Source organism: Balaenoptera physalus (assembly GCF_965194825.1).
Source record: "Balaenoptera physalus genome assembly, chromosome: 1".
Lineage (NCBI taxonomy): Eukaryota > Metazoa > Chordata > Mammalia > Artiodactyla > Balaenopteridae > Balaenoptera > Balaenoptera physalus.
Genome location: NC_138882.1, coordinates 156,200,571 through 156,225,112, shown reverse-complemented (window position 1 = coordinate 156,225,112; position 24,542 = coordinate 156,200,571). Strand labels below are relative to the sequence as shown.

Here is a 24,542-nt window from a genome sequence, read left to right as displayed (position 1 = left end):
TGAAGGGGGCTAGTGTGCCACAGCTAGCTGGGAGGGAGTCCAGGAAAAAGTCTGGAACTGGATAAGAGGCAAGAGACCACTGTTTCAGGGTGCGTGAGGAGAGGGAATTCAGAGTACCGCCTAAGCGAGCTCCAGAGACAGGTGCGAGCCGTGGCTATCAGCGTGGACACCAGAGACAGGCATGAAATGCTAAGGCTACTGCTGCAGCCACCAAGAAGCCTGTGTGAAAGCACAGGTCACTATCCACACCTCCCCTCCTGGGAACCTGTGCAGCCCGCCACTGCCAGTCCCGTGACCCAGGGACAACTTCCCCGGGAGAACACACAGCGCACCTCAGGCTCTTGCAACGTCACCGTGGCCTCTGCCGCCACAGGCTGGCCCTGCATTCCATGCCCCTCCCTCCCCATGGCCTGAGTGAGCCAAAGCCCCCTAATCAGCTGCTACTTTAACCCCGTCCTGTCTGAGTGAAGAACAGACACCCTCAGGCAACCTACACGCAGAGGCAGGGCCAAATCCAAAGCTGAACCCCATGAGCTGTGCAAACAAGGAAGAGAAAGGGAAATTTCTCCCAGAGCCTAGGAGGAGCAGATTAAATCTCCACAATCAACTTGATGTACCCTGCATCTCTAGAATACCTGAACAGAAAACGAATCAACCCAAAGTTGAGGAGATGGACCTTGTGTGATTTTCTCTGTATAGCTTTGCTTTTACCATTTGTCAAAGGGTTCTGTCTGTCCATTTTTTAGTTTTTTAGTATATTTTTTTAGCTCTTGTTATCATTGGTGGATTTGTTTTTTGGTTTGCTTGCTCTTTCTTTTTTTTTTATTATTTTTCAATATATTTTTTATTTTAAATAATTTTTTAATTTTAATAACTTTATTTAATTTCCCTACCTTCCTCTCTCTCTCTCTCTCTCTCTCTTTCTCTCTTTCTCTCTTTCTGTCTTTCTCCCTTTTCTTCTGACCCTTGTGGCTGACAGGGGTCTAGTGCTCTGGCCGGGTGTCAGGTCTGTGCCTCTGAGGTGGGAGAGCCGAGTTTAGGACATTGGTCCACCAGAGACCTCCTAGCTCCATGTAATATCAAACAGCGAGAGCTCTCCCACAGATCTTCATCTCAATGCTAAGACCCAGCTCCACTCAACGACCAGCAAGCTACAGTGCTGGACACCTGACGCCAAACACCTAGCAAGACAGAAACACAACACCACCCATTAGAATATAGGCTGCCTAAAATCATAATAAGGTCACTGACACCCCAAAACATACCACCAGATGCTGTCCTGCACACCAGAAAGACAAGATCCACCCTCACCCACCAGAACACAGGCACCAGTCCCCTCCACCAGGAAGCCTACACAACCCACTGAACCAACCTTACGCACTGCGGGCAGACACCAAAAACAGTGGGAACTACGAACCTGCAGCCTGTGAAAAGGAGACCCCAAACACAGTAAGTTAAGCAAAATGAGAAAACAGAGAAACATACAGCAGATGAAGGAGCAAGGTAAAAACCCACCAGACCAAACAAATGAAGAAGAAATAGGCAATCTACCTGAAAAAGAATTCAGAATAATGATAGTAAAGATGATCCAAAATCTTGGAAACAGAATGGAGAAACATACAAGAATCTTTTAACAAGGACCTAGAAGAACTAAAGAACAAACAAACAATGATGAACAACACAATTAATGAAATTAAAAATTCTCTAGAAGGAATCAATGGCAGAATAACTGAGGCAGAAGAACGGATAAGTGACCTGGAAGATAAAATAGTGGAAATAACTACTGCAGAGCAGAAAAAAGAAAAAAGAATGAAAAGAATTGAGGACAGTCTCAGAGATCTCTGGGACAACATGAAATGCATCAACATTCGAATTATAGGGGTCCCAGAAGAAGAAGAGAAACAGAAAGGGAGTGAGAAAATATTTGAAGAGATTATAGTTGAAAATTTCCCAAATATGGGAAAGGAAATAGTCAATCAAGTCCAGGAAGCACAGAGAGTCCCATACAGGATAAATCCAAGGAGGAACATGCCAAGACACATATTAATCAAACTGTCAAAAATTAAATACAAAGAAAAAATATTAAAAGCAGCAAGGGAAAAACAAGAAATAACATACAAGGGAATCCCCATAAGGTTAACAGCTGATCTTTCAGCAAAACTCTGCAAGCCAGAAGGGAATGGCAGGACATATTGAAAGTGATGAAAGGGAAAACCCTACAACAAAGATTACTCTATCCAGCAAGGATCTCATTCAGATTTGACGGAGAAATCAAAACCTTTACAGACAAACAAAAGCTAAGACAATTCAGCACCACCAAACCAGCTTTACAACAAATGATAAAGGAACTTCTCTACGATGGAAACACAAGAGAAGGAAAAGACCTACAATAACAAACCCAAAACAATTTAGTAAATGGTAATAGGAACAAACATATTGATAACTACCTTACATGTAAATGGATTAAATGCTCCAACCAAAAGACATAAACTGGCTGAATGGATACAAAAAAAAGACCCATACATATGCTGTCTACAAAAGACCCACTTCAGACCTAGGTACACATACAGACTGAAAATGAGGGGATGGAAAAAGATATTCCATGCAAATGGAAATCAAAAGAAACCTGGAATAGCAATTCTTATATCAGACAAAATAGGCTTTAAAATAAAGACTATTACAAGAGACAAAGAAGGACACTACATAATGATCAAGGGATCAATCCAAGAAGAAGATATAACAATTGCAAATATTTATGCACCCAAAATAGGAGCACCGCAATACATAAGGCAAATGCTAATAGCCATAAAAGGGGAAATCAAGAGTTATACAGTCATAGTAGGCGGCTTTAACACCCCACTTTCCCCAATGGACAGATCATCCATCATGAAAATAAATAAGGAAACACAAGCTTTAAATGATACATTAAACAAGATGGAATTAATTGATATTTATAGGACATTCCATCCAAAAACAACAGAAAACACTTTCTTCTCAAGTGCTCATGGAACATTTTCCAGGATAGATCATATCTTGGGTCACAAATCAAGCCTCAGTAAATTTAAGATAATTGAAATTGTATCAACTATCTTTTCCGACCACAACCCTATGAGACTAGATATCAATAACAGGAAAAAATATGTAAAAAATACAAACACATGGAGGCTAAACAATACACTACTAAATAACCAAGAGATCTCTGAAGATATCAAAGAGGAAATAAAAAAATACCTACAAACAAATGACAATGAAAACACGTTAACTCAAAACCTATGAGATGCAGCAAAAGCAGCTCTAAGAAGGAAGTTTATAGCAATGCACTCCTACCTCAAGAAACAAGAAACATCTTAAATAAACAACCTAACCTTACACCTAAAGCAATTAGAGAAAGGAGAACAAAATACCCAAAGTTAGCAGAAGAAATCATAAAGATCAGATCAGCAATAAATGGGAAAAAAATGAAGGAAATGATAGCAAAGATCAATAAAACTAAAAGCTGGTTCTTTGAGAAGGTAAACAAAATTGATAATAACCATTAGCCAGACTCATCAAGAAAAAAAAGGGAGAAGACTCAAAACAATTGAATTAGAAATAAAAAAGGAGAAGTAACAACTGACACTGCAGAAATACGAAGGATCATGAGAGATTACTACAAGCAACTATATGCCAATAAAATGGACAATCTGCAAGAAATGGACAAATTCTTAGAAAAGCACAACCTTCTGTGACTGAACCAGGAAGGAATAGAAAATATAAACAGACCAATCACAAGCACTGATATTGAAACTGTGATTAAAAATCTTCCAACAAACAAAAGCCCAGGACCAGATGGCTTCACAGGTGAACTCTGTCAAACATTTAGAGAACAGCTAACACCTATCCTTCTCAAACTCTTCCAAAATATAGCAGAGGGAGGAACACTCCCAAACTCATTCTACGAGGCCACCATCACGCTTATACCAAAACCAGACAAAGATGTCACAAAAAAAAGGAAAAACTACAGGCCAATATCACTGATGAACATAGATGCAAAACTCCTCAACAAAATACTAGCAAACAGAATCCAACAGCACATTAAAAGGATCATACACCATGATCAAGTGGGGTTTATCCCAGGAATGCAAGGATTCTTCAATATATGCAAATCATCAATGTGAAACACCATATTAACAAATTGAAAATTACAAACCATATGATCATCTCAATAGATGCAGAAAAAGCTTTCGACAAAATTCAACACCTATTTATGATAAAAACCCTCCAGAAAGTAGGCATAGAGAGAACTTACCTCAACATAATAAAGGCCATATATGAGAACCCCACAGCCAACATCGTTCTCAATGGTGAAAAACTGAAACCATTACCTCTAAGATCAGAAACAAGACAAGGTTGTCCACTCTCACCACTATTATTCAACATAGATTTGTAAGTTTTAGCCACAGCAATCAGAGAAGAAAGAGAAATGAAAGGAATCCAAAGTGGAAAAGAAGAAGTAAAGCTGTCACTGTTTGCAGATGACATGATACTATACATAGAGAATCCTAAAGATGCTACCAAAAAACTACTAGAGCTAATCAATGAATTTGGTAAAGTAGCAGGATATAAAATTAACGCACAGAAACCTCTTGCATTCCTATACACTAATGATGAAAAATCTGAAGGAGAAATTAAGGAAACACTCCCATTTACCATTGCAACAAAAAGAATAAAACGCCTAGGAATAAACCTACCTAAGGAGACAAAAGACCTGTATGCAGAAAACTATAAGACACTGACGAAATAAATTAAAGATGATACAAACAGATGGAGAGAAATACCATGTTCTTAGATTGGAAGAATCAACATTGTGAAAATGACTATACTACCCAAAGCAATCTAGAGAGTCAATGCAATCCCTATCAAACTACCTATGGCATTTTTCACAGAACTAGAACAAAAAATTTCACAATTTGTATGGAAACACGAAAGACCCCGAATAGCCAAAACAATCTTGAGAAAGAAAAATGGAGCTGGAGGAATCAGGCGCCCAGACTTCAGACTATACTACAGAGCTACAGTAATCAAGACAGTATGGTACTGGCACAACAACAGAAATGTAGATCAATGGAACAGGATAGAAAGCCCAGAGATAAACCTACACACATGTGGTCATCTTACTTTTGATAAAGGAGGCAAGTACATACAATGGAGAAAAGAGAGCCTCTTCAATAAGTGGTGCTGGGAAAACTGGACAGCTACAGGTAAAAGAATGAAATTAGAACACTCCCTAACACCATACACACAAAAAAACTCAGAATGGATTAAAGACCTAAACGTAAGGCCAGACACTATCAAACTCTTAGAGGAAAACATAGGCAGAACACTCTATGACATAAATCACAGCAAGATCCTTTTTGACCCACCTCCTAGAGAGATGGAAATAAAAACAAAAATAAACAAATGGGACCTAATGAAACGTAAAAGCTTTTGCACAGCAAAGGAAAAAAATAAACAAGATGAAAAGACAACCCTCAGAATGCGAGAAAATATTTGCAAATGAAGCAACTGACAAAGGATTAATCTCCAAAATTTACAAGCAGCTCATGCAGCTCCATATAAAAAAGGAAACAACCCAATCCAAAAATGGGCAGAAGACCTACATAGACATTTCTCCAAAGAAGATATACAGATTGCCAACAAACACATGAAAGGATGCTCATCTTCACTAATCATTAGAGAAATGCAAATCAAAACTACAATGAGGTATCACCTCACACTGGTCAGAATGGCCATCATCAAAAAATCTACAAACAATAAATGCTGGAGAGGGTGTGGAGAAAATTTAACCCTCTTGCACTGTTGGTGGGAATGTAAATTGATATAGCCATTATGGAGAACAGTATGGAGGTTCCTTAAGAAACTAAAAATGGAACTACCATATGACCCAGCAGTCCCACTACTGGGCATATACCCTGACAAAGCCGTAATTCAAAAGGGTCATGTACCACAATGTTCACTGCAGCTCTATTTACAATAGCCAGGACATGGAAGCAACCTAAGTGTCCATTGACAGATGAATGGATAAAGAAGATGTGGCACATATATACAATGGAATATTACTCAGCCATAAGAAGAAACGAAATTGAGTTATCTGTAGTGAGGTGGATGGACCTAGAGTCTCTCATACAGAGTGAAGTAAGTCAGAAAGAGAAAAACAAATACCATATGCTAACACATATATATGGAATCTTAAAAAAAAGAAATGGTTCTGAAGAACCTAGGGGCAGGACAGGAATAAAGACGCAGACATAGAGAATGGACTTGAGGACACAGGGAGGGGGAAGGGTAAGCGGGGACAAAGTGAGAGAGTGGCACTGACATATATACACTATGAAATGTAAAATAGATAGCTAGTGGGAAGCAGCCACATAGCACAGGGAGATCAGCTCAGGGCTTTGTGACCACCTAGAGGGGTGGGATAGGGAGGGTGGGAGGGAGACACAAGAGGGAAGAGATATGGGGGTATATATATGTGTATAGCTGATTCATTTTGTTATAAAGCAGAAACTAACACACCACTGTAAAGCAATAATACTCCAATAAAGATGTTAAAACAAAAAAAAAGAGAATTCTTCATATTAAAATAAAAGGACACTAGACAGTAGCTAAAATACACATGAAAAAATAAAGAACACCAATAAGGGAACTACACTGGTAAACCTAAGACAGTATAAATGTATTTTCTCTCATTTAACCATTCTTATTTAAAACAAAATTACATAAAGCAACAATTATTAAACTGTGTTGAAGGGGGTATATGTATAAAGATGTCATCTGTATGACAATAAAATTATAAAGAAGAGGAGAGAGAACAGAACTAAATAAAAGCAAAGTTTTACGTATTATTCAAATTAAATTGGTATTAATCCATACTATACTCTTAAAAATTAAAATGTTAATTGTGAACCCCAGAACCATTACTAAGAAAATAACTCAAAAAATATAGTAATAGAAACAAGGGAATTAAAATGGTCCACTTGATAATAGTTAACACAAAAGAAGTCACTAATGCAGAAACAGAGAAACAAAGAAGACATTAAGACAGAGAAGACAGCAAAATGACAGAGGTAAATCCTACTTTATCTTACATTAAATGTAAATTGACTAAACACTCCAATCAAAAGGTAGAGTTTAGGAGAATGGATTACAAACTATAATCCAATTATATGTTGTCTACAAGAGACACACTTTAGATTCAAAGACACACATGGGAAAAAAATAATCTATGCAAGAAGTAACCAAAGGAGAGTTGCAGTGGTTATCCTAACATCAGACACACTAGACATTAAAACAAAAATTGATACTAGAAGCAAAGAAGGACATTTTATAATGATGTAACAATTAAAAACATAGGTAAATATATTCCAAGAAGACACAACAATATAACCATATATGTACTTAAATGAGCCCCAAAATACATGATGCAAAAACAAACAGGCATCTCTCTAAAGAAGATTCACAAATGGCCAAAAAGCACATGAAAATACGTTCAACATCATTAGTCATTATGGAAATATAAATCAAAATCACAATGAGATAGCTCTTCATACTCACTAGGATGGCTATAAATAAAAAGATGGACAAAACAAGTGTTGGGGAGGATGCCAAAAAATTGGAACCCTCCTACTGTGCTGGTGGAAATGTAAAATGGTGTAGTCACTGTGGTAAAAAGTTTGGTAGTTCCTCAAGAAAAGTAAACAGTTACCACAAGAACCAGCAACTTGCTAGGTATATACCCAAGAGCACTGAAAACATACGTTCACACAAAAATAGGTACAAGAGTATAACAGCGTTATTCATAATAACCAAAAAGTGGATACAACCCAAATGTCCATCAACTGATGAATAAGCAAGATATGGTATATCCATACAATGGAATATTACTTGGCCATAAAAAGAAATAAAGTACTGATATATACTATAACATGGATGAATTTTAAAAACATTATGCTAAGTGAAAGAAGCCAGACACGGAAGGCCACATATTGCATAATTCCACTTATAGAAATGTCCAGAGTAGGCAAATCCATAGACCTAGAAACTAGATTAGTGGTAGCCAGGGGCTGGGGGGAGAGGGAGATGACAGTAATAGGTATGGGATTTATTCATGGGGTGATGAAAATGTTCTGGAATTACTGGTGATTGTTGCACAACTTTGTGAATATATAAAAGTTTATTGAACTGTACACTTTAAAAGAGTGGATTTTATGATATGTGAATTATATCTCAATTTTTTTAAAACTTAAAAATTCAGGACTAAAGTAAAATTAGAGAAAAAGATACACCATGCATTCACTAATCATAAGAAAGCTAGGGTGGCTATCTTGATATAAAGTAGACTTCAGAAAAAGAAAGATTACCAAGGTTAATGTGGAACATTTCATATCAATTAAAAATTTGATTTATGAAAAGATATATAAAATTAAATTGTATGCACCTAATAATACAATGTCAAAGTAATAAAGCAAAAAAATATATAACTGAATTTTGACACTTCCCTGTCAATAACTGATAAAATAAGCAGTCAAAAATCATAAAGGGTATAGATGAGGACAACAGCATTCAAGTAATTTGACCTAACTGACATTTACATAATACTCCATCCAACAACAGAAGGATACACATTTTTTTCCAAGTGCACATGAAAACATTCATCAAGATAGATGATATCATGAACCATAAAACAAGTCTCAATAAACAAAAGGATATAGGGTCAATAGGCAAAAAAATCAACTTTATTTCTATATATTAGCACATTTTAAAACATTTAATACCATTTATAATATCATTAAAATCTTAGACATGTACTACCTAGGTATAAATTTAACAAAATATGTGTAAGACATGTATTCTGAAAACTACAAACATCATTGAAAGAACCGGAAAACCTAAACAGATGGAAAAATATACCAGTTAATGAATTGAAAGGTTCATTGTTAATTCTCCCAAAAGTGGTCCATAATCTCAGTGAAATCCCAAGCACTAAGAAAACCAACAAAATTGACAATCAGGAGATAAATCCACTTTACATGAAAATTAATTTACACAATCTGAAAATAATTTTAAAATAAGTATTTAGAATCTTTCATCTAATAAGGGGAGAAAACTCCATAAAAAACAACATTTATGAAATTAAAACAGGTAAAAATGTAAATATTTGGCATATGTTTAAAAAGAGACACTAAATGAGAAATCTTGGAATATGTAGTCAATGAAGTTAAAAATCTCAATAGAGAAAATTTAAAAATTTAATTTAATAAGTAAATTAGAATATAATACTGAAGAATTCTCCCAGAACAGGAGGATATAAAAATATTACACAAAAAAAAGCACTTAAGAAAGCAGAATAGATAAAAGTTCCAATATATGTCTAATAGCACTGTCAGAAGAAAAGAAAGAACAGCAGAAAAACAATATTCAAAGATATAAAAGCTAAGAGTTTCCCCAAACTGCAGAATTCCATAAATTCTCAGATGGAAAGTACAAACTCAGTGGAAAACAATAAACAGAAATGAATCTATAGTTCTATAATCATAGTGTACTAGAATACAACTAGGATAAAATGAAAATACATTATGATAGTAAAGATTTTAATATCTCCGTTACAATCTGGTAGAGGTTGCATGCAGACAAAAAATTTAATATGGAACTGAAGATATTTCAGAGAAAATAAATTTGATCTCATAATGGCAGATAGAGCCCTACAGCCAACAAATAAATTTATATATTATTTTCAAGTAAATAGAGAACATTCACAATAATTGGATTATTCATAAATATATTATATATATAATAATTGGATAATAACACATAGGAAATCACCAACAAAAATAATCAATATCGCACAGACTTCATTCAATACCCCTAATGCAATTAAATTAAAATACTACAATAAAAGAGTGTATGTATGTGTATGTATGTATGTATGGCGGGAAGGCGAGGGGGAAAAAGAGTATATACACACATATAAATCCTATAGATCTTGAAATTAAAACAAACTCCTAAATAGCTCATAAGGTAAAGTAAAAAGCATAAAATAAATTTTATAAAAATTATAAAATATCTAGAACCAAATAATTTTAAAACAGTTTCATCAATCCCCTTAGAATGCCAGTTAAGCAGCACTTGCAAGTAAATCCAATGCCTTAAAGACAGATATTAAAACGAGAAAAGCAATGAAAAATAGGGAGAATAACACAAAATTCAGAGTAGTGACTAGCCAAAGGAAGAAGGGAGGAGGGATTCTATTAGAGAGAGAGATACAGGAGACTTATAACTTTTTGTATGTCTGAAATATTTCAAAATAAATGTTTTAATAATAAAAAACAAAAGCTAAATAAGTATTTGACTTATAGAGCTAATATCTCATCTATGAACACAAATGAAAGATGCTAAATATAAAATTATGAATCAAATCCAACAAAATATAGTAAAAATAATACATCCTGACTAAAAAGAATCTATCATAGGAATGGAGAAGGTGCAACATCACAAAATGTGTCCCTTCTATAGAACATGGGAGCAATGTTATATAATAATCTCATTAGACTGAGGGAAAAGCATTCAATATAATTCAAAGCTCAGGATATTTTAAAAATTAGGGGGAATTCTCTGGCAGTCCAGTGGTTAAGACTCTGCACTCTCACTGCCGAGGGCCCAGGTTCAATCCCTGGGCGGGAACTGAGATCCCAGGTCCCACAAGCCACGGCTGCAGCCATTAAAAAAAAAAGGAATAGAAGGGGACTTTCTTAACTCAATAAATGAAAATCCTACAGCCAATATTATATTAGGTTGAAATATATGAAATTGTCATTGTTTTTTATTTTTTCATCAAAAAATGGCCCATTGTTAGCAATTTCATAAGATTCAATCTAATACTGGTGAAACTTCAGCGGGATAACTTAAAATAATGACAAGTATATGTACTATTATTCCCACTATTTAACATTATACTGGGGATTCTAATCAAGGACATAAGTAATAAAAAGGGGAAAAAAAGAAAAAACACTGTACAAGAGAAGTCAAAACTGACTTTATTTACAAACATGATTTCCCACATAGAAAATCCAAATAACTTATATGAGATTTCAGCAATGTTGCTGAATACAAAATATGCAACAAAGACATGTACAAAAATGTTCACAGGAGCGCAATTTGTAATATCCCAATACTGGAAAAAAAATGAAAATGTCATCAACAATAGAAATGGATACAGAGGAACAGAATAGTTTTCCAAGGAAGACATACAAATAGCCAACAGGTACATGAAAAGATGCTCAACATCGCTAATCATCAGGGAAATGCAAATCAAACCCACAATTAGATATCACCTCACACAAGTCAGAGTAACTATCATGCAAAAGACATGAGATAACAAGTGTTGGTGAGGATCTGAAGAAAAGGGAACCCTGAGACATTTCTGGTGGGAATGTAAATTGAGCATAGCCACTATGGAAAACAGTATGGAGGTTCCTCGAAAAATCTGAAATAGAATGACCATATGCTCCAGCAATCCCACTTCTGGATATACATCCAAAGGAATTGAAATCAGGATCTCATATCTGCACTCCCATGTTCACAATGGCATTATTCACAACAGCCAAGATATGAAAACAACCTAAGTGTCCGTCAATAGATAATGGATGAATGGATAAAGAGCATGTGATATATATGTACCAATATTATTCAGCCATCAGGAAAAAGGAAATCCTGCCATTTGTGACAACTTGGATGGACCCTGAGGGCATTACGTTAAGTGAAACAAGTCAGAGAAAAACAAATAACTGTAAGATATCACTTATATGTGGAATCTACAAAAGATAAACTCAGAGAAACAGAGACTAGGATGGTGTTTACCAAGGATTCAGGAGGTGGGGGAAATGGGGAGATATTTGTGAAAGGGTATAAACTTCCAGTTATAAGATTAACAAGTCTGGGTACTTAATGTACAGCATGGTGACGATAACTAATAACACTGTATATATACTTGAATGTTGTTGAGAGAGTAGATCTTAATTGTTTTCACCACAAAAAAGAAATGGCAACTATGTGACAGGATGGAGATGGTAGCTAATACTATGGTAGTAATCATTTTGCGATTTATAAACATATCGAATCAACATACTGTACACTTTAAACTTATACAATGCTATCTGTCAATTATATATCAGTAAAGCTGGGGAACAATAGAAAGGATAAAGAATTACTGCTTCACATAACAGCATGGATGAATTCTCACAAAGAAGTTATACGTAAAAGTGGAAGGAGGGAGGGAGAGGACGGAGGAAGGGAGGGAGAAAGAAAGAGGCTGACTTCAAAAGTTCAAAATTTGCTGTGATAGAAGTCAAGATAGTGGTTACCTCTGGGAGGGGAAGGGGGGCAGGTGGAGTGGCTGGAAGGGATGGAGCACAAGGAAGCAAACTGGGGTGCTGATAATATTCTAATTATCCATTTGGGTGGTAATTACACACTTTGGATTTGTGCACTTTCTGAATATATGCTATAGTTCTGTAAAAAGTTAACTTAAAGACTCAGCATTCTTTGTTTACCAGCAACAATAACAACAAAAAATAGAAAATAAAAACAAAAGGCATTACTAAAAAGAGCAAAAACAAAGTGAAAAAATAAGCTTCAACTAGAAGATCTTTGACATTTACATTACATATAACCAACAAAGGTTGGTGGTGTTCAAAATATATTTAACAAGAAAAAAATACTCTTATGTTCCTAAAGGGTAAAGGATATGAACTGGCTATTCACAGAAAAGGAAACCTCTAGGATTGGAGTTTGGAGTTATGCAGCCACATTCTGGAAATGCCTGGAGACACTAAAAGCTAGAAGAACAAGGAAGGGTCTTCCCCAAGAGCCTTCTAAGGGAGCGCTGCCCTGCCAATACCTTTGTTTTAACTTCTGGACTCCAGTAAATGTGAGAGAATAAATTTCTGTCCTTTAAGACTCCAAGTTTGAGGAAATTTGTTATGGAAGCCCTAGGAAATTAAACCAATTCCCTAAGACTCGGTAGTTCCATTTCTAAATCTATTCCCTAGAGCACTGGGTCTCTACAAGATCCAACACCCTCCTTTTAAATTTTTTTTTTTTTAACTTTGGGTTTATTTATTTATTTATGGCTGTGCTGGGTCTTCGCTTCTGTGCGAGGGCTTTCTCTAGTTGCGGCAAGTGGGGGCCACCCCTCATCGCGGTGCGCAGGCCTCTCATTATGGCGGCCTTGTTGCGGAGTACAGGCTCCAGACGCGCAGGCTCAGCAATTGTGGCCCACGGGCCCAGTTGCTCCGCGGCATGTGGGATCCTCCCAGACCAGGGCTCGAACCCGGGTCCCCCGCATTGGCAGGCAGACTCTCAACCACTGCACCACCAGGGAAGCCCCAACACCCTCCTTTTACAGCTAATATTTTGCAATTCACCCATACACATAACTAAAAAATAAACCAATGCCATAACTGAAAAAAATACAGAAATAATTTATAATAAATTATATATTTCTATGTGTAAACGCTCAGGCAGCATTAAGCTAGAAGATACAATATTTGCACCTATTCACAGAATCAACATGAACTGGTCTGTTTCAAAAGCAGAATGATAGGTGTCACGTACTGGCAGCTCAAACACAAGCAGAGTTGCCAGTGATGCCATGATTTTCTGAAAGAGTAAACTCTTACCAGTTCCGAACAAAACAAAGTACACTCTTTCCTCAATTTACATGGTAACTGCATTACTGGACAATTCACTGTATTTAAAACATCTTTTTTTCCAAAAACAAAAGAAACAGACTTTGTGTTTATACATAAAACAGAGTTAGGTTCTTAATCTCTAATAATTATAAACAGGTTTTCATATACATATTCAATGGGACAGTCAAGTCATGCAGAATACCAGATAATCAACACCAATAGGACCCCCCCAACCACTATGGCAAACAAGGTAGCCCACAAATTTCTAGAATGCTCCCTAGGGCACAATACCTGCCCTTGAGAAAAACTGACTCATGGACACCAGAAGGTATGTTCAAATATTCTCATTGCAACATTGTTTGTAATATTAAAAAAGAGGAAAACTGGTATTTAAAAGTCCATCAATAGGGGAATAAGAATTAAATCACTGTCATATAAATATACAGCATTACATAACAATTAAGGAAATTAACTAGATCTGTAAGAATCAACACTGACAAATTTCAGAAACAGTGAAGTGGAAAAAACAGATCTGCAGAAGGATACCTACAGTATGATACCATTTGTGTAAAGTTTTAAAACAGAACAATAGTATACGTAGTACGTAGGAGTACACAAATATGTAGTAAGCTTACAAAAACCTGAATGAAAAGAATACACTCCAACTTCAGGATACTGATTATGTTACCTCTAGGAAGGGACGGAGGAAAATTGGCCTCAGCAAGAGGTGCAAAGGGGCCTTAACTTCATCTGTAACATTTTATTTCTTAAAAACAAAAATCTGCAGGAAACATGTAAAATGAGGATTTATTAAATCAGGGTGGGGGGAGATCACAGTGTTTAGGTTTTCTTTTTCTGTAAGTTTGAAGTACTTTAAAGTTTTAACAAGTCTGTATTCCAGGGAAATTTACCACCAACTGCAGGATAACTGAGTAAGGAAACCAGAAAATAATCACGAATGTTCAGATGAACTGTGATTGAAAAGTACCTAGATCTCTTTGCCTCAATGCTATCAATAATTTGAGTGAGGTAACGAGGTGAGGTGAGTATAGAGAAGAAAAATGGGAATTATACAATACAGACTAACCCAAAACTGACACTATTCAGGTAAAGCAAATTGGCTGATTTTATTGCCCAGGCATTGGGCTTTACTCTTGTACCTCCAATTTCTTCCTTCTATATTCCTAAAAAAACTCATGAAAACTTCACTACTGAATAAGAAGAAGAAGGTAGAGAGAAGCAGCAGCAAATATAGTTTTTCATATCAAAGATAAGATGCTTCAAATATTAAAAGTGTAAGTGATGGGAAATATAATTTTTGGCTGCTCTTTAAAAACAAGTTACTTTGGCATATTACATCATTCTCCCAAGATTCCTTGAGAAAAGTCACACTTTCTTCCCAGCAACATATTTTCTCTCAAAGCACGGCTCTGTTGAGCAACACAAAGTATTGTGTTATACACCAAAACCTTTCATGTTTACTATGTTTTTGCTCTCATATTACCACAGTATTAAACATGAGATACCACAAATACAAGACTGCAGCAGAAAAATAAACATGGAAAGGGGAGAATGGAATGAAGTGCCACACTTTCAATAGGCAGGTAGAAATAAAACACCTAATTTCCAGTTTAGAAGTACAAATTAAATATCACCACGATGGGAAAAAATTCAGACAATAACACAACATGGGATATTCTGTATCCGAGCCTGGTCTGAATGTTCATAGTAGCTTTATCCATGACAACCATAACCTGGTAACAACCCAAATAATCAACAATAAAGAGAATGGGTAAACATGTTGTGGTGTACGATAGAACATGATACAAATCATATGATAGAATGCTACCCCACAATATAAAGGAACTACCGATAGGCACAGCACATGAATGAGTCTCAAAAATACGATGAACAAAAGAAGCCCACACAAAATATTACACACTATATAGCTCATTTAATATGATGTTCAAGTACTGGCAAACTAATCTTCACTGATAGAAATCAGAAGAGGAGTTCCCTCTGCGTGGGGCTTAAAAGGGGGAACAAGGGAATTTACTGTGGCGATGGAAGTGTTCTAAATCTTGATCCAAATAATGGTTGTATGAGTGTATGAATTTATCTAAATCCACAGGGGGGGAAAACATTGTGGGAATGAAAAAGTAGAACTGCTGTATGTTAAAATGGACTAAAACAACCTAACGACCAAATGCAACATGTAAACTCTGAATGGATCCTGGTCTGAAAAAGTTAACTATACAAGCCATTTTTGTGACAACTAGGAAAACTTGAAAATGGACTAGATACTAAGAAATTATGGATAATTATCTTAGGTGTGATAATAGTATTGTGGTTATTTAGAACAATGTCCTTATTTTTAGAAGATATATGCTGAAGTATTTAGGAGTCTCATGGCAAAAATTTACTTTCACATTTTTAGTAAAAAATATTTATTATTATAGATATACAAATATACAGATATATCAAACTAATGTACATAGGTCATGGAATATATTCATTATACTATTCTCCCAACTACTCTGTATGTTTGAAAAATGTCAGTAAAAAGTTGAGGGAAAAGAAGATGCCAACTTACCTAGAGTGATCTTCAGGATACGTTAAGGAAAGAAAACAAGCAAAGTGCAGACTAGCTTATATAATATGCTACCTATTGTGAAGGAAAGTAAAAAAATATATATGGGAGGGGGGAAGTGTACAGTGTGTGTGTGTGTGTATCTATTTGATTATATTACAAAGGGAAATACTAGAAGAATAAATCAGACACCAATAAAAATGGTTACCTACAGCAGATGAAAATAGATGGAAAATAGGTTTGAAAAGGGCTGGAAATGAGACTTCTCAGAGTGTATCATTTTATACAGTTTTGACTTTTATACCCCATAAATGTAAAGAATTAAATTAAATTGAAAAAAAATGAAATTAAAAAAAAATGAAATTGAAAAGATGTTTAAAATATCTATGCTCACATTAATTCCTCTATTCAATCAAAGCCAAATCAATCAAGCTTGTTTAATGTGTATGGTTATAAACGGTCTTTTTTGCTCCTTCTGAGCATCAGAGTCACTTAATGGGGCTTTTGCTGGTCAGAAAACTTAGCATCTTGCTGCAGATCTGCCCCTAAATAGTTGCGCAAACCTAGAAAAATATTTAGTCAAGCTAAGCCTCAATTTTCTCACCCATAAAAAGAAATTCAATCCAATGAAAGCTAAGATTTCTTAGAACTGTAAAATTCTGTGACTCAAATGTCTGTTGAAAAAAATGAAATAGGAATGTTTCCACCTGCATAATTTCTTAAGCCACGATGAACAACAAAGCTCCATTATACAGCCATTCACTTTCCGCCTGACAACTAATACTGGGGAGAAAGGGTAGTGAAGTAACTTTTCTCTCTCTGACCCCTTCAGGCAGTAGTCAGTTACCACGAAGTACTTGCTCTAAGCAGGTCTGGACTGCCCAAGGAAGGAAAGCGACATCCGGCCTGTCAGGCAGCTGCTCTCACCAGGCTGCTAAACTGCATTGGTTAGCAGAAGAGGAAGAAGCAGCCGGTAACAAAGTCTAAAGAGGCTGAACTCCGGAGTTTTACTAACTGTCCCGGGCGCAGCGGCTCAGGAAGCTTAGTGTATTCTTTTGCCAAATGAATCCAGCCTTTACAAAAAGGCTGCCAAGCTTTGGCAGCTGTGGGATGAAAAAAACATCTGAAGCCAAAACTGTAGAGTTTCTGACAGTGCAGTGAGTAAAATCTCTGCAGCCTTAAAGATAAAGCGACAGTGCCAGAAACTTTCTTCTCCACGCCTGCCTCACCCTCTGCCCTACCCGGCCTTCCTTTCTTTAAGACCTAGCCAAAGACCTAAAACAGTCCTGTGACTTCCCTGGAGGTTTCAGGGACTGTGCTACAGCGGCCTCATTGTAATGTGAGGAAAGACAGCAAGGAAAGCAGAGGATGCTTTGGGGTGGGGGGATGGAGAGCCTTGACTGCAGGGCGTGCAGGAAGGAAGTGGGGAGGGCTACTCTATGCAGCACCCAGAGGAATGGTGTTGGCTATTTAAGCACACACACGTGCACACACACACACACACACACACACAGTTTTGCTGGGAGATGAAAGAGATGAGAAATAAAAAGATTTAGAGAAGTGGAAAAAGAAAAAAGGACTGAAGGAGGAATTTTGTTTCCAAACTGCCTGCAGATCTAAAATGGAAGTATGGAAAGACTTTTGGGGTGATTTCCTCTAGAAGAGAGAGGCTGGAGATTTCATCTGAAGAGGAGAATGAGAGGGTCCTGTAAAGAATGAGGGGGAAGGAGATCAAAACCCCTTGGAAGGGTCTTGTGAGATTATTCAGAGGGATGGCGTTTGCTCATGGCATGGAGAGGTCCAAGGCCCTTCACTTGAGGAAGGGCAGGGGGTCCTCTGCCTCAGCTGGATTTCCACAGCAAGCTGGGGGACACTATCCTCTTCGGCATGTCTGGAGAGTGACTGGGTGGGGCTGAAGGTCCTCTGGAGCAAGTTTAGAGAATTAGTAGTGTCTCTCTAAAAGCTCGTGCCTTTCTTGGAGTGAAGGGAAGGATAGGGGTTCCTTCTCAACATCGGGAGTGTTTGGGGGCTGGAGGGACCTGAAATGGTTTCCGAGGTATTGGCCCTGGGGTAGATGGCAAGGTGCTGTGTGCAATGATGACACATTTCGGTTGTGGGGTGTGGGGACTCTACTTTGAGAGGAAAGGCCCCTTCACTAATCAGAAGCTTGTTAATCTGTCTGAAAGAATCCGCCAGCCGTGATCTGGGAGGAAAACCACCCCACCCCGCCCCCGAAGACTGGGGAAAAGTCGGGCCAGTAATACTCTCACTAAAAGAACTGGAGCAGAGAAGAGGAATTTTAAAAGAAGCCTCTTGCCCCACCCCAATTCACTGGAAAGTTAAGAGAGGAGAGAGGAGGACTTTCTAAAGTGGTTTGGAAAGGATTTGAAGGAACGCGAACTGGAAGCTGGGAGGAAGCTAGGGGAGCTGAGGTGGAGGGGTTCGGTGGGGGGCGTCAGGCCTCTGTGTGGCTGGAGTGGGAGGGCGTTCGTGATTTTGAGGTTGGGGAAGAGCCAAGTGACACGGGATCAAAGCTCCATAGGGATGATTCGGGGGTTGGAGAAGGTTTCGCGGTGACCCGGGGTTCTCGGAAGTGAACGGAGGCGGCGTCCCGAGTAAATTCCGGGGGCTGACGACACCCAGGCGGCGGCGATGGGGGCGCGACCGGTACTCACAGAGCGGATCTCCAGCGCCAGGGCGCACTGCAGCGCCTTCACCTTCGGCATCCGCGCAGGGCTTGGGCGGCGGGGCGGGACCCCGGCCGCGGACCCGAGGGAGGCGAGGAGACGCGGGGCGGGGCGGGGACGTGGAGAAGACGAGGTGGCGGCGGCGGTAGCAGCTGTTCCCCCAGGCCGGGGCCCGCGGTCCAGCCTGGGTCCCGCCCGAGCGGCAGCCGTGCGCGGGGCGCGGACTCGTTGTCATGGCAGCCGGGAGGGGCGGGGCCGGAAGAGAAGCTAGCGGGGACGCGCCGGAGCTGCCGCTCGAGGGCGAGCGGCTGGGGGCGGGACTCAGCGAACGCCGGGCGGGGCGGGGCCGCTCGAGGAGGCGGGGCTACCGAAGGGGCGGGGCGAGGCGGGGTGGGTAGGGGCATTTCGTCTGTGACGTCAAACTATGGGCCCAAAGCCAGAAGAAGAGAATAGCTGTATAAAAGAACAGTGCGCAGGTCAGGGTGCTGGACTTAGGAGCCCTGAGTTCCAACGTGGCAGTGGCAACTTGAGCTAGTGGCGTCCCCCTGCGGCCTCAATTCCCCAACTGTAAAGAATAATAACGATTATTCGTTCTCTTATTTGAATTTCCTTACAGTGTTCAAAGCCAGCATGAGAAAACAGGATTGGAGAAGAGACGTGCTCAATTCAAAGGCAGAACCGGGACTAGACCTCAGGAGCTCTCAAGTAAAACTCAGGTTGCCTCCCTGAGAAGAGGGGCCTCAATCAAATCACCTTCCTCTTCCAAGTCTCCTATTATGCGATTCTTTGTTAGTGCGTCGCCCCCCTCCCTTCAAGGTTTCCCGTCTAATCACCTGTGTATGCATCTCAGTGTATATTGTTTTAAGTTGAACTGTCAATGAGGGGCCAAAAATAGGTCCAGTTGCAAAGTGGCTGGGCCATAGACCATCGATGATTAAGGAAATCTAAGAGATTGCCCAAGCCAATCGTTTTAAAAATCATTTTTAGTGCGAAATACATTACACATACAGAAGTATATAAAACAATTTCATCTTAAACAATAATAACAATAAAGCAAATACCTGTGCAACTAGCACCCAGCTTAAGAAATAGAACGTTACGAGCACCTTAGAAATGTCGCAACCATTGCATTGCCTTCCTTGCCCCGGAGATAATCACTACACTGACTTTGGTACAATAATTCCCTTGCTTGTCTACATACTTTTGCGATTCATGATTGCATCTCTAAACAAGGTATTGTTTAACTTTTTCCTGTTATTGATGTTATATAAACATAATTAATACTATATGTATTCTTCTGTAACTTGCTTCTCTCACTCTTCTGCTGTAGGATTCTCCCAACTTTGATGCTGTGTAACAGGAAGTTTTTTCCATTGTTAGACAGTGGAATATGTCCAACATAACATATGAATATACATTGATTTATTTATGCTTTTTACTATTGATGGTTACTTGTATTCTTTCCATTTTTAGCTATTGTCAACAATGTTGTTATGGACATTCTAGTACATGTCTACTAGTGCATGTATGCTAGAGTAGGAGTGATTGGGTATTAAGTTTTGCACATGTGGGACTTTAATAGGTAATGCCACACCATTTTCCAAAGTAGTTCTACCAATGAATGTTCCTGCTGGGAGTGTGTAAGAGTTCTTATTTTTCCATATCCTCACCAACATTTGGCATTGGTATTGAATGTTGAATTTTTGTGTATTTGGACTTGTGTAGTCTAGGTATCTCATTGTGGTTTTATTTTGCATCTCATTACTTTTGAGGTTGAGCACCTTTTCATGGTTTTATGAGTCTTTCCATTTTCTCTTTGTGAACTGCTTAGTAGTTCTCTTGCCCATTTTTCTACTGGATTCTCTCCATCCCTCTCCCTCTCTCTCTCCTGAGGTATATTAGTTCTTCATATATTCTAGATACTAATTCTTTGTCTATTATATGTTGCATATATCTTCCTAGTTTGTGCTTGGTCTTTTAATTTTCCATATAATGTGTCATGAACAGAACATAAATCAAGTCATGGGTTATGAGTATTCTTAGTTTGACCAAATAATTCTAAGTTGCTGTCCTCAATGCCACACCAGTCTACACTCCAGCAACCAATGCCTGAGTGTAACTATGCCCTCACATTCTTCCCAACCTTGGCATTATCAAGCCTTCTTGTTTCCCCTAGTGTAAAGTACCATCTCATTGTTGAATTTCTCAGATTACTGATACGTCTGAGCATATCTTTACATGTTTATAAGATTTTTGCTTTCTTTACGATCAATCGTCTGCTCAGATTCTTTGCCCATTTTTCTATTGGAGTTTTTGTCTTTCTTACAAGAACTCTTCTGTACTCTAGTTATGTATCTCTTGTCAGTTTCAGACATGCAAATATCTTCTCCCTTTTTCATCTGTTTATAAACTTTATCCAGGGTGTACTTCAGTTAATAGAAATACCTAAATCAATCAATCATTTTTGCCTTACATTTTGTGTTTGTGTTTCTGACATTTTAAGAAGTCTTCCTTATTCCTAGGTGACAGAAATATGTCCTATATTTTCTTGTATCAACTTCATAGTTTTACTTTTCACATTTTGGTTTAATCCATCAAGTCTCAATTCTGTACATGGTGTTAGGAATCCAGGATCCAGGTTTTATTTTGTTTTGTTTTTCCCACTAGAGAGTAAGCTAGATTTCCCAACAATACCTACAAAACATTCTATACTTCCTCTCATTTATTTGTGGCAGCACCTGTATCATATATTAACTACATAAAGTTCTGCCTTAAAGCTTCCTATTCTGTCCCTGTGTTCTATTTGTCTTTCTTGCAACAATATCACACTGCTTTATTACTGGACTTGCTATCCTGTTCGGCAAGTTTCTCTCTCTCTCTCTCTCTCTCGCTTTTTCTCTCTTGATTGTTTAGTTATTTGTGATCCTCTATTGCTTCTTTTTATTTTAGGGGAAGTTTATTAAGTTTCTCAAGCAGCCCAACTGGAATTTTTATCGTGATACATTAAATTTATAGAATAATTCGGGGAATTGACATCTTTGTAATATTGCATCATCCCATCCAAGAACATAAAATGTTTCTCTATCAGTTTCTCTTCTATGTTCTTTACTAGAGTTTTCAACTTTTCTGCATAAAGGTCCTACTTAATTCCTAGGTGTTTAATTATAGTTTTTTCTTTCTACTATTGAAAACAGTTTCTTATTTTTCATTATATTTGCTAGTTATTGCAACTGTAGAGAAAATTTTATTTTTATAAGTTTATCTGTCAAACCTATTAAACTCTTACTGTTTGTAATATTTTCTTTGTTTCTTTCATTGTTATTATTGATTTTTTTTCTTACAGAGATGATATGCACTGTATTGGGTTTCTATTCCCGCCATAACAAATTACTACAAACTTGGAGGCTGAAAACAACCCAAATTTATTATCTTACTGTTCTATAGGTCAGAAGTCTGACACAGGTCTCACTGGGCTAAAATCAAAGGATCAGCTGGGTTCCTTTCCGGAGGCTGTAGGGGAGAATCTGTTTCCTTTTCAGCTTCCAGATGCCACCAACATCCCTTGGCTCATAATCCCCTTCCTCCATCTTCAAAGCCAGCAAAGAAGAGTCAAGTTCTTCTCACAGTGCATCACTCTGACCTACTCTTCTACCTCTCTCCTTCCACTTTTAAGGACTCTTGTGATTACCTTGAGCCCACCCAGATAATTGCCTTTTCTCAAGCTCATGTGATTAACAATTCTAATTGCATATGTAACCTTAACTCTCCCTTTGCCATTTAAGATAATACATTCACAGATCCAGGGATTAGGATACAGGCATCTTTGGGGGATTATTATTCTGCCTACCACAAGCACCAAAAGGAATGATAACTGTATTGCATCAAAACACATCAGATGTGTTGAAAATCCGTGAGGTGGTAAAGTTACTCAAAGGGGCAAAAAAGCATGAGTCAGCTTTGGGTAATTTAAGAACCAACTAATTCTGAAATCTGATAAATAAAAAGAAAGAATCAAGCATTCATACTGAATTTCTTGTTGGAACTATACCTCAGGGTGACCAAAGAGTTGATGAGTTTTCTTTATAGAAAACTCCCAGCGGTAAATGAACAGGAAGAATAAAGAATAAGAATATTCATGGCTATTAAAACCATCAGTGAAAAGCTGATGAGGATTTTTATCATGGGTAGGTCAGTCTGACAACACTTAAACACACTGACCAATCGTAACATCACAAAAAGAGAGATAATCAGACGTTATGCCCCTTCTGGGGTAATGCAATAAAATACCAACTTTCAAGCCAAAAAAAATCAAACTTGAATCTGACCAAGCATCCAAATAAATCACCAATGTACAGGAAATACAATATTTAACTAACTTGTTAAACAAAATAGGGATATAAGCAGCAAAATGAAGACAATATGATTTTTTTTTCAACAAATTGCAAAGGAAAAACAAAAATAAAAACAAAAAGGGAGACCCTGTGGACCCTGTGTATTAAAAGAGACTAAAGAGGGCTTCCCTGGTGGCGCAGTGGTTGAGAATCTGCCTGCCAATGCAGGGGACACGGGTTCGAGCCCTGGTCTGGGTAGATCCCACATGCCGCGGAGCAACTAAGCCCGTGAGCCACAACTACTGAGCCTGCACGTCTGGAGCCTGTGCTCCGCAATGGGAGAGGCCGCAACAGTGAGAGGCCTGTGCACTGCGATGAAGAGTGGTCCCCGCTTGCCACAACTAGAGAAAGCCCTCGCACAGAAACGAAGACCCAGCACAGCCAAAAATAAATAAATAAATAAACCCAAAGTTAAAAAAAAAAAAACTATGTTATGTATAAAAAAAAAAAAGAGAGAGACTAAAGAGACATAACCTAATATAAAGTATTTATGAAGCAAGAGGGGAAACTTGAATGCTCACTGGATATATGAAGATCTTAAAGAATTTTTGATAATTTCTTTAGGAATGATAAGAGTGCCCAGGGTCTGGTTCTTAAAAAAAAAAAAGGAGCCCTTATCTTTTATAAAGTCATACACACTGAAGTATTTATGGATGAAATATGATGTCTGGGATTTGCTTTAAAAACCTCCAGTGGAGGTGGGAGTTGTTAGTGATGGACAGTGGGTGAAGGTATGGATAAAACAAATCAGCCATGTAATTGTTGATGGCAGGTATGTTGGAGTTCATTATACTATTTTTTTCTTTTTTTTTTTTTTGTATATACTTAGTTCTATATTAATTCATACAAAAGAAAGTAGGTTGTGAACAGTGTCAAATGCTTTTTCTACACTGATTATTGAGATAATCATATGGGCTTTCAACTTTAGCCTATGTGTGAAATGAATTACATTGATAGTTTTCTGATATTGTACCTTCCTTGTTGTCTTACACTTTGTTATTTTGTGAATATGCTTTTGTATTATGTTAGCTAATATTTTATTTAGGTTTTTGCATATATGTTCATAAGAAACTTGGACCTATAATTTTCCTTTCTTTGTTGTCTTGTCCTGGTTTGGGAATCTGGATTATAAAATAAGCATATATTA

The 24,542-nt window shown here is 37.8% G+C and overlaps 1 protein-coding gene across 4 annotated transcripts in view; it reads right to left on the bottom strand.

Moving 5' to 3' along the window:
• SPATA6 (spermatogenesis associated 6) overlaps window positions 1-19,252 on the bottom strand; it is a 152,280-nt gene extending 133,028 nt beyond the window's left edge. For 3 of the 4 annotated variants that reach the window (XM_082430059.1, XM_082430057.1, XM_082430058.1), the window contains exon 1: window positions 18,993-19,251. Coding sequence is in view for 3 of the 4 variants with exons in the window: in XM_082430057.1 (XP_082286183.1) it covers window positions 18,993-19,043 (51 nt within the window). In the remaining variant the exon portion in view is untranslated. Of the gene's footprint in view, window positions 1-18,992 lie in introns of all 4 variants that reach the window. The other variant, XM_082430060.1, reaches the window with a different exon arrangement.
• Between the last annotated feature and the right edge of the window lie 5,290 nt (window positions 19,253-24,542).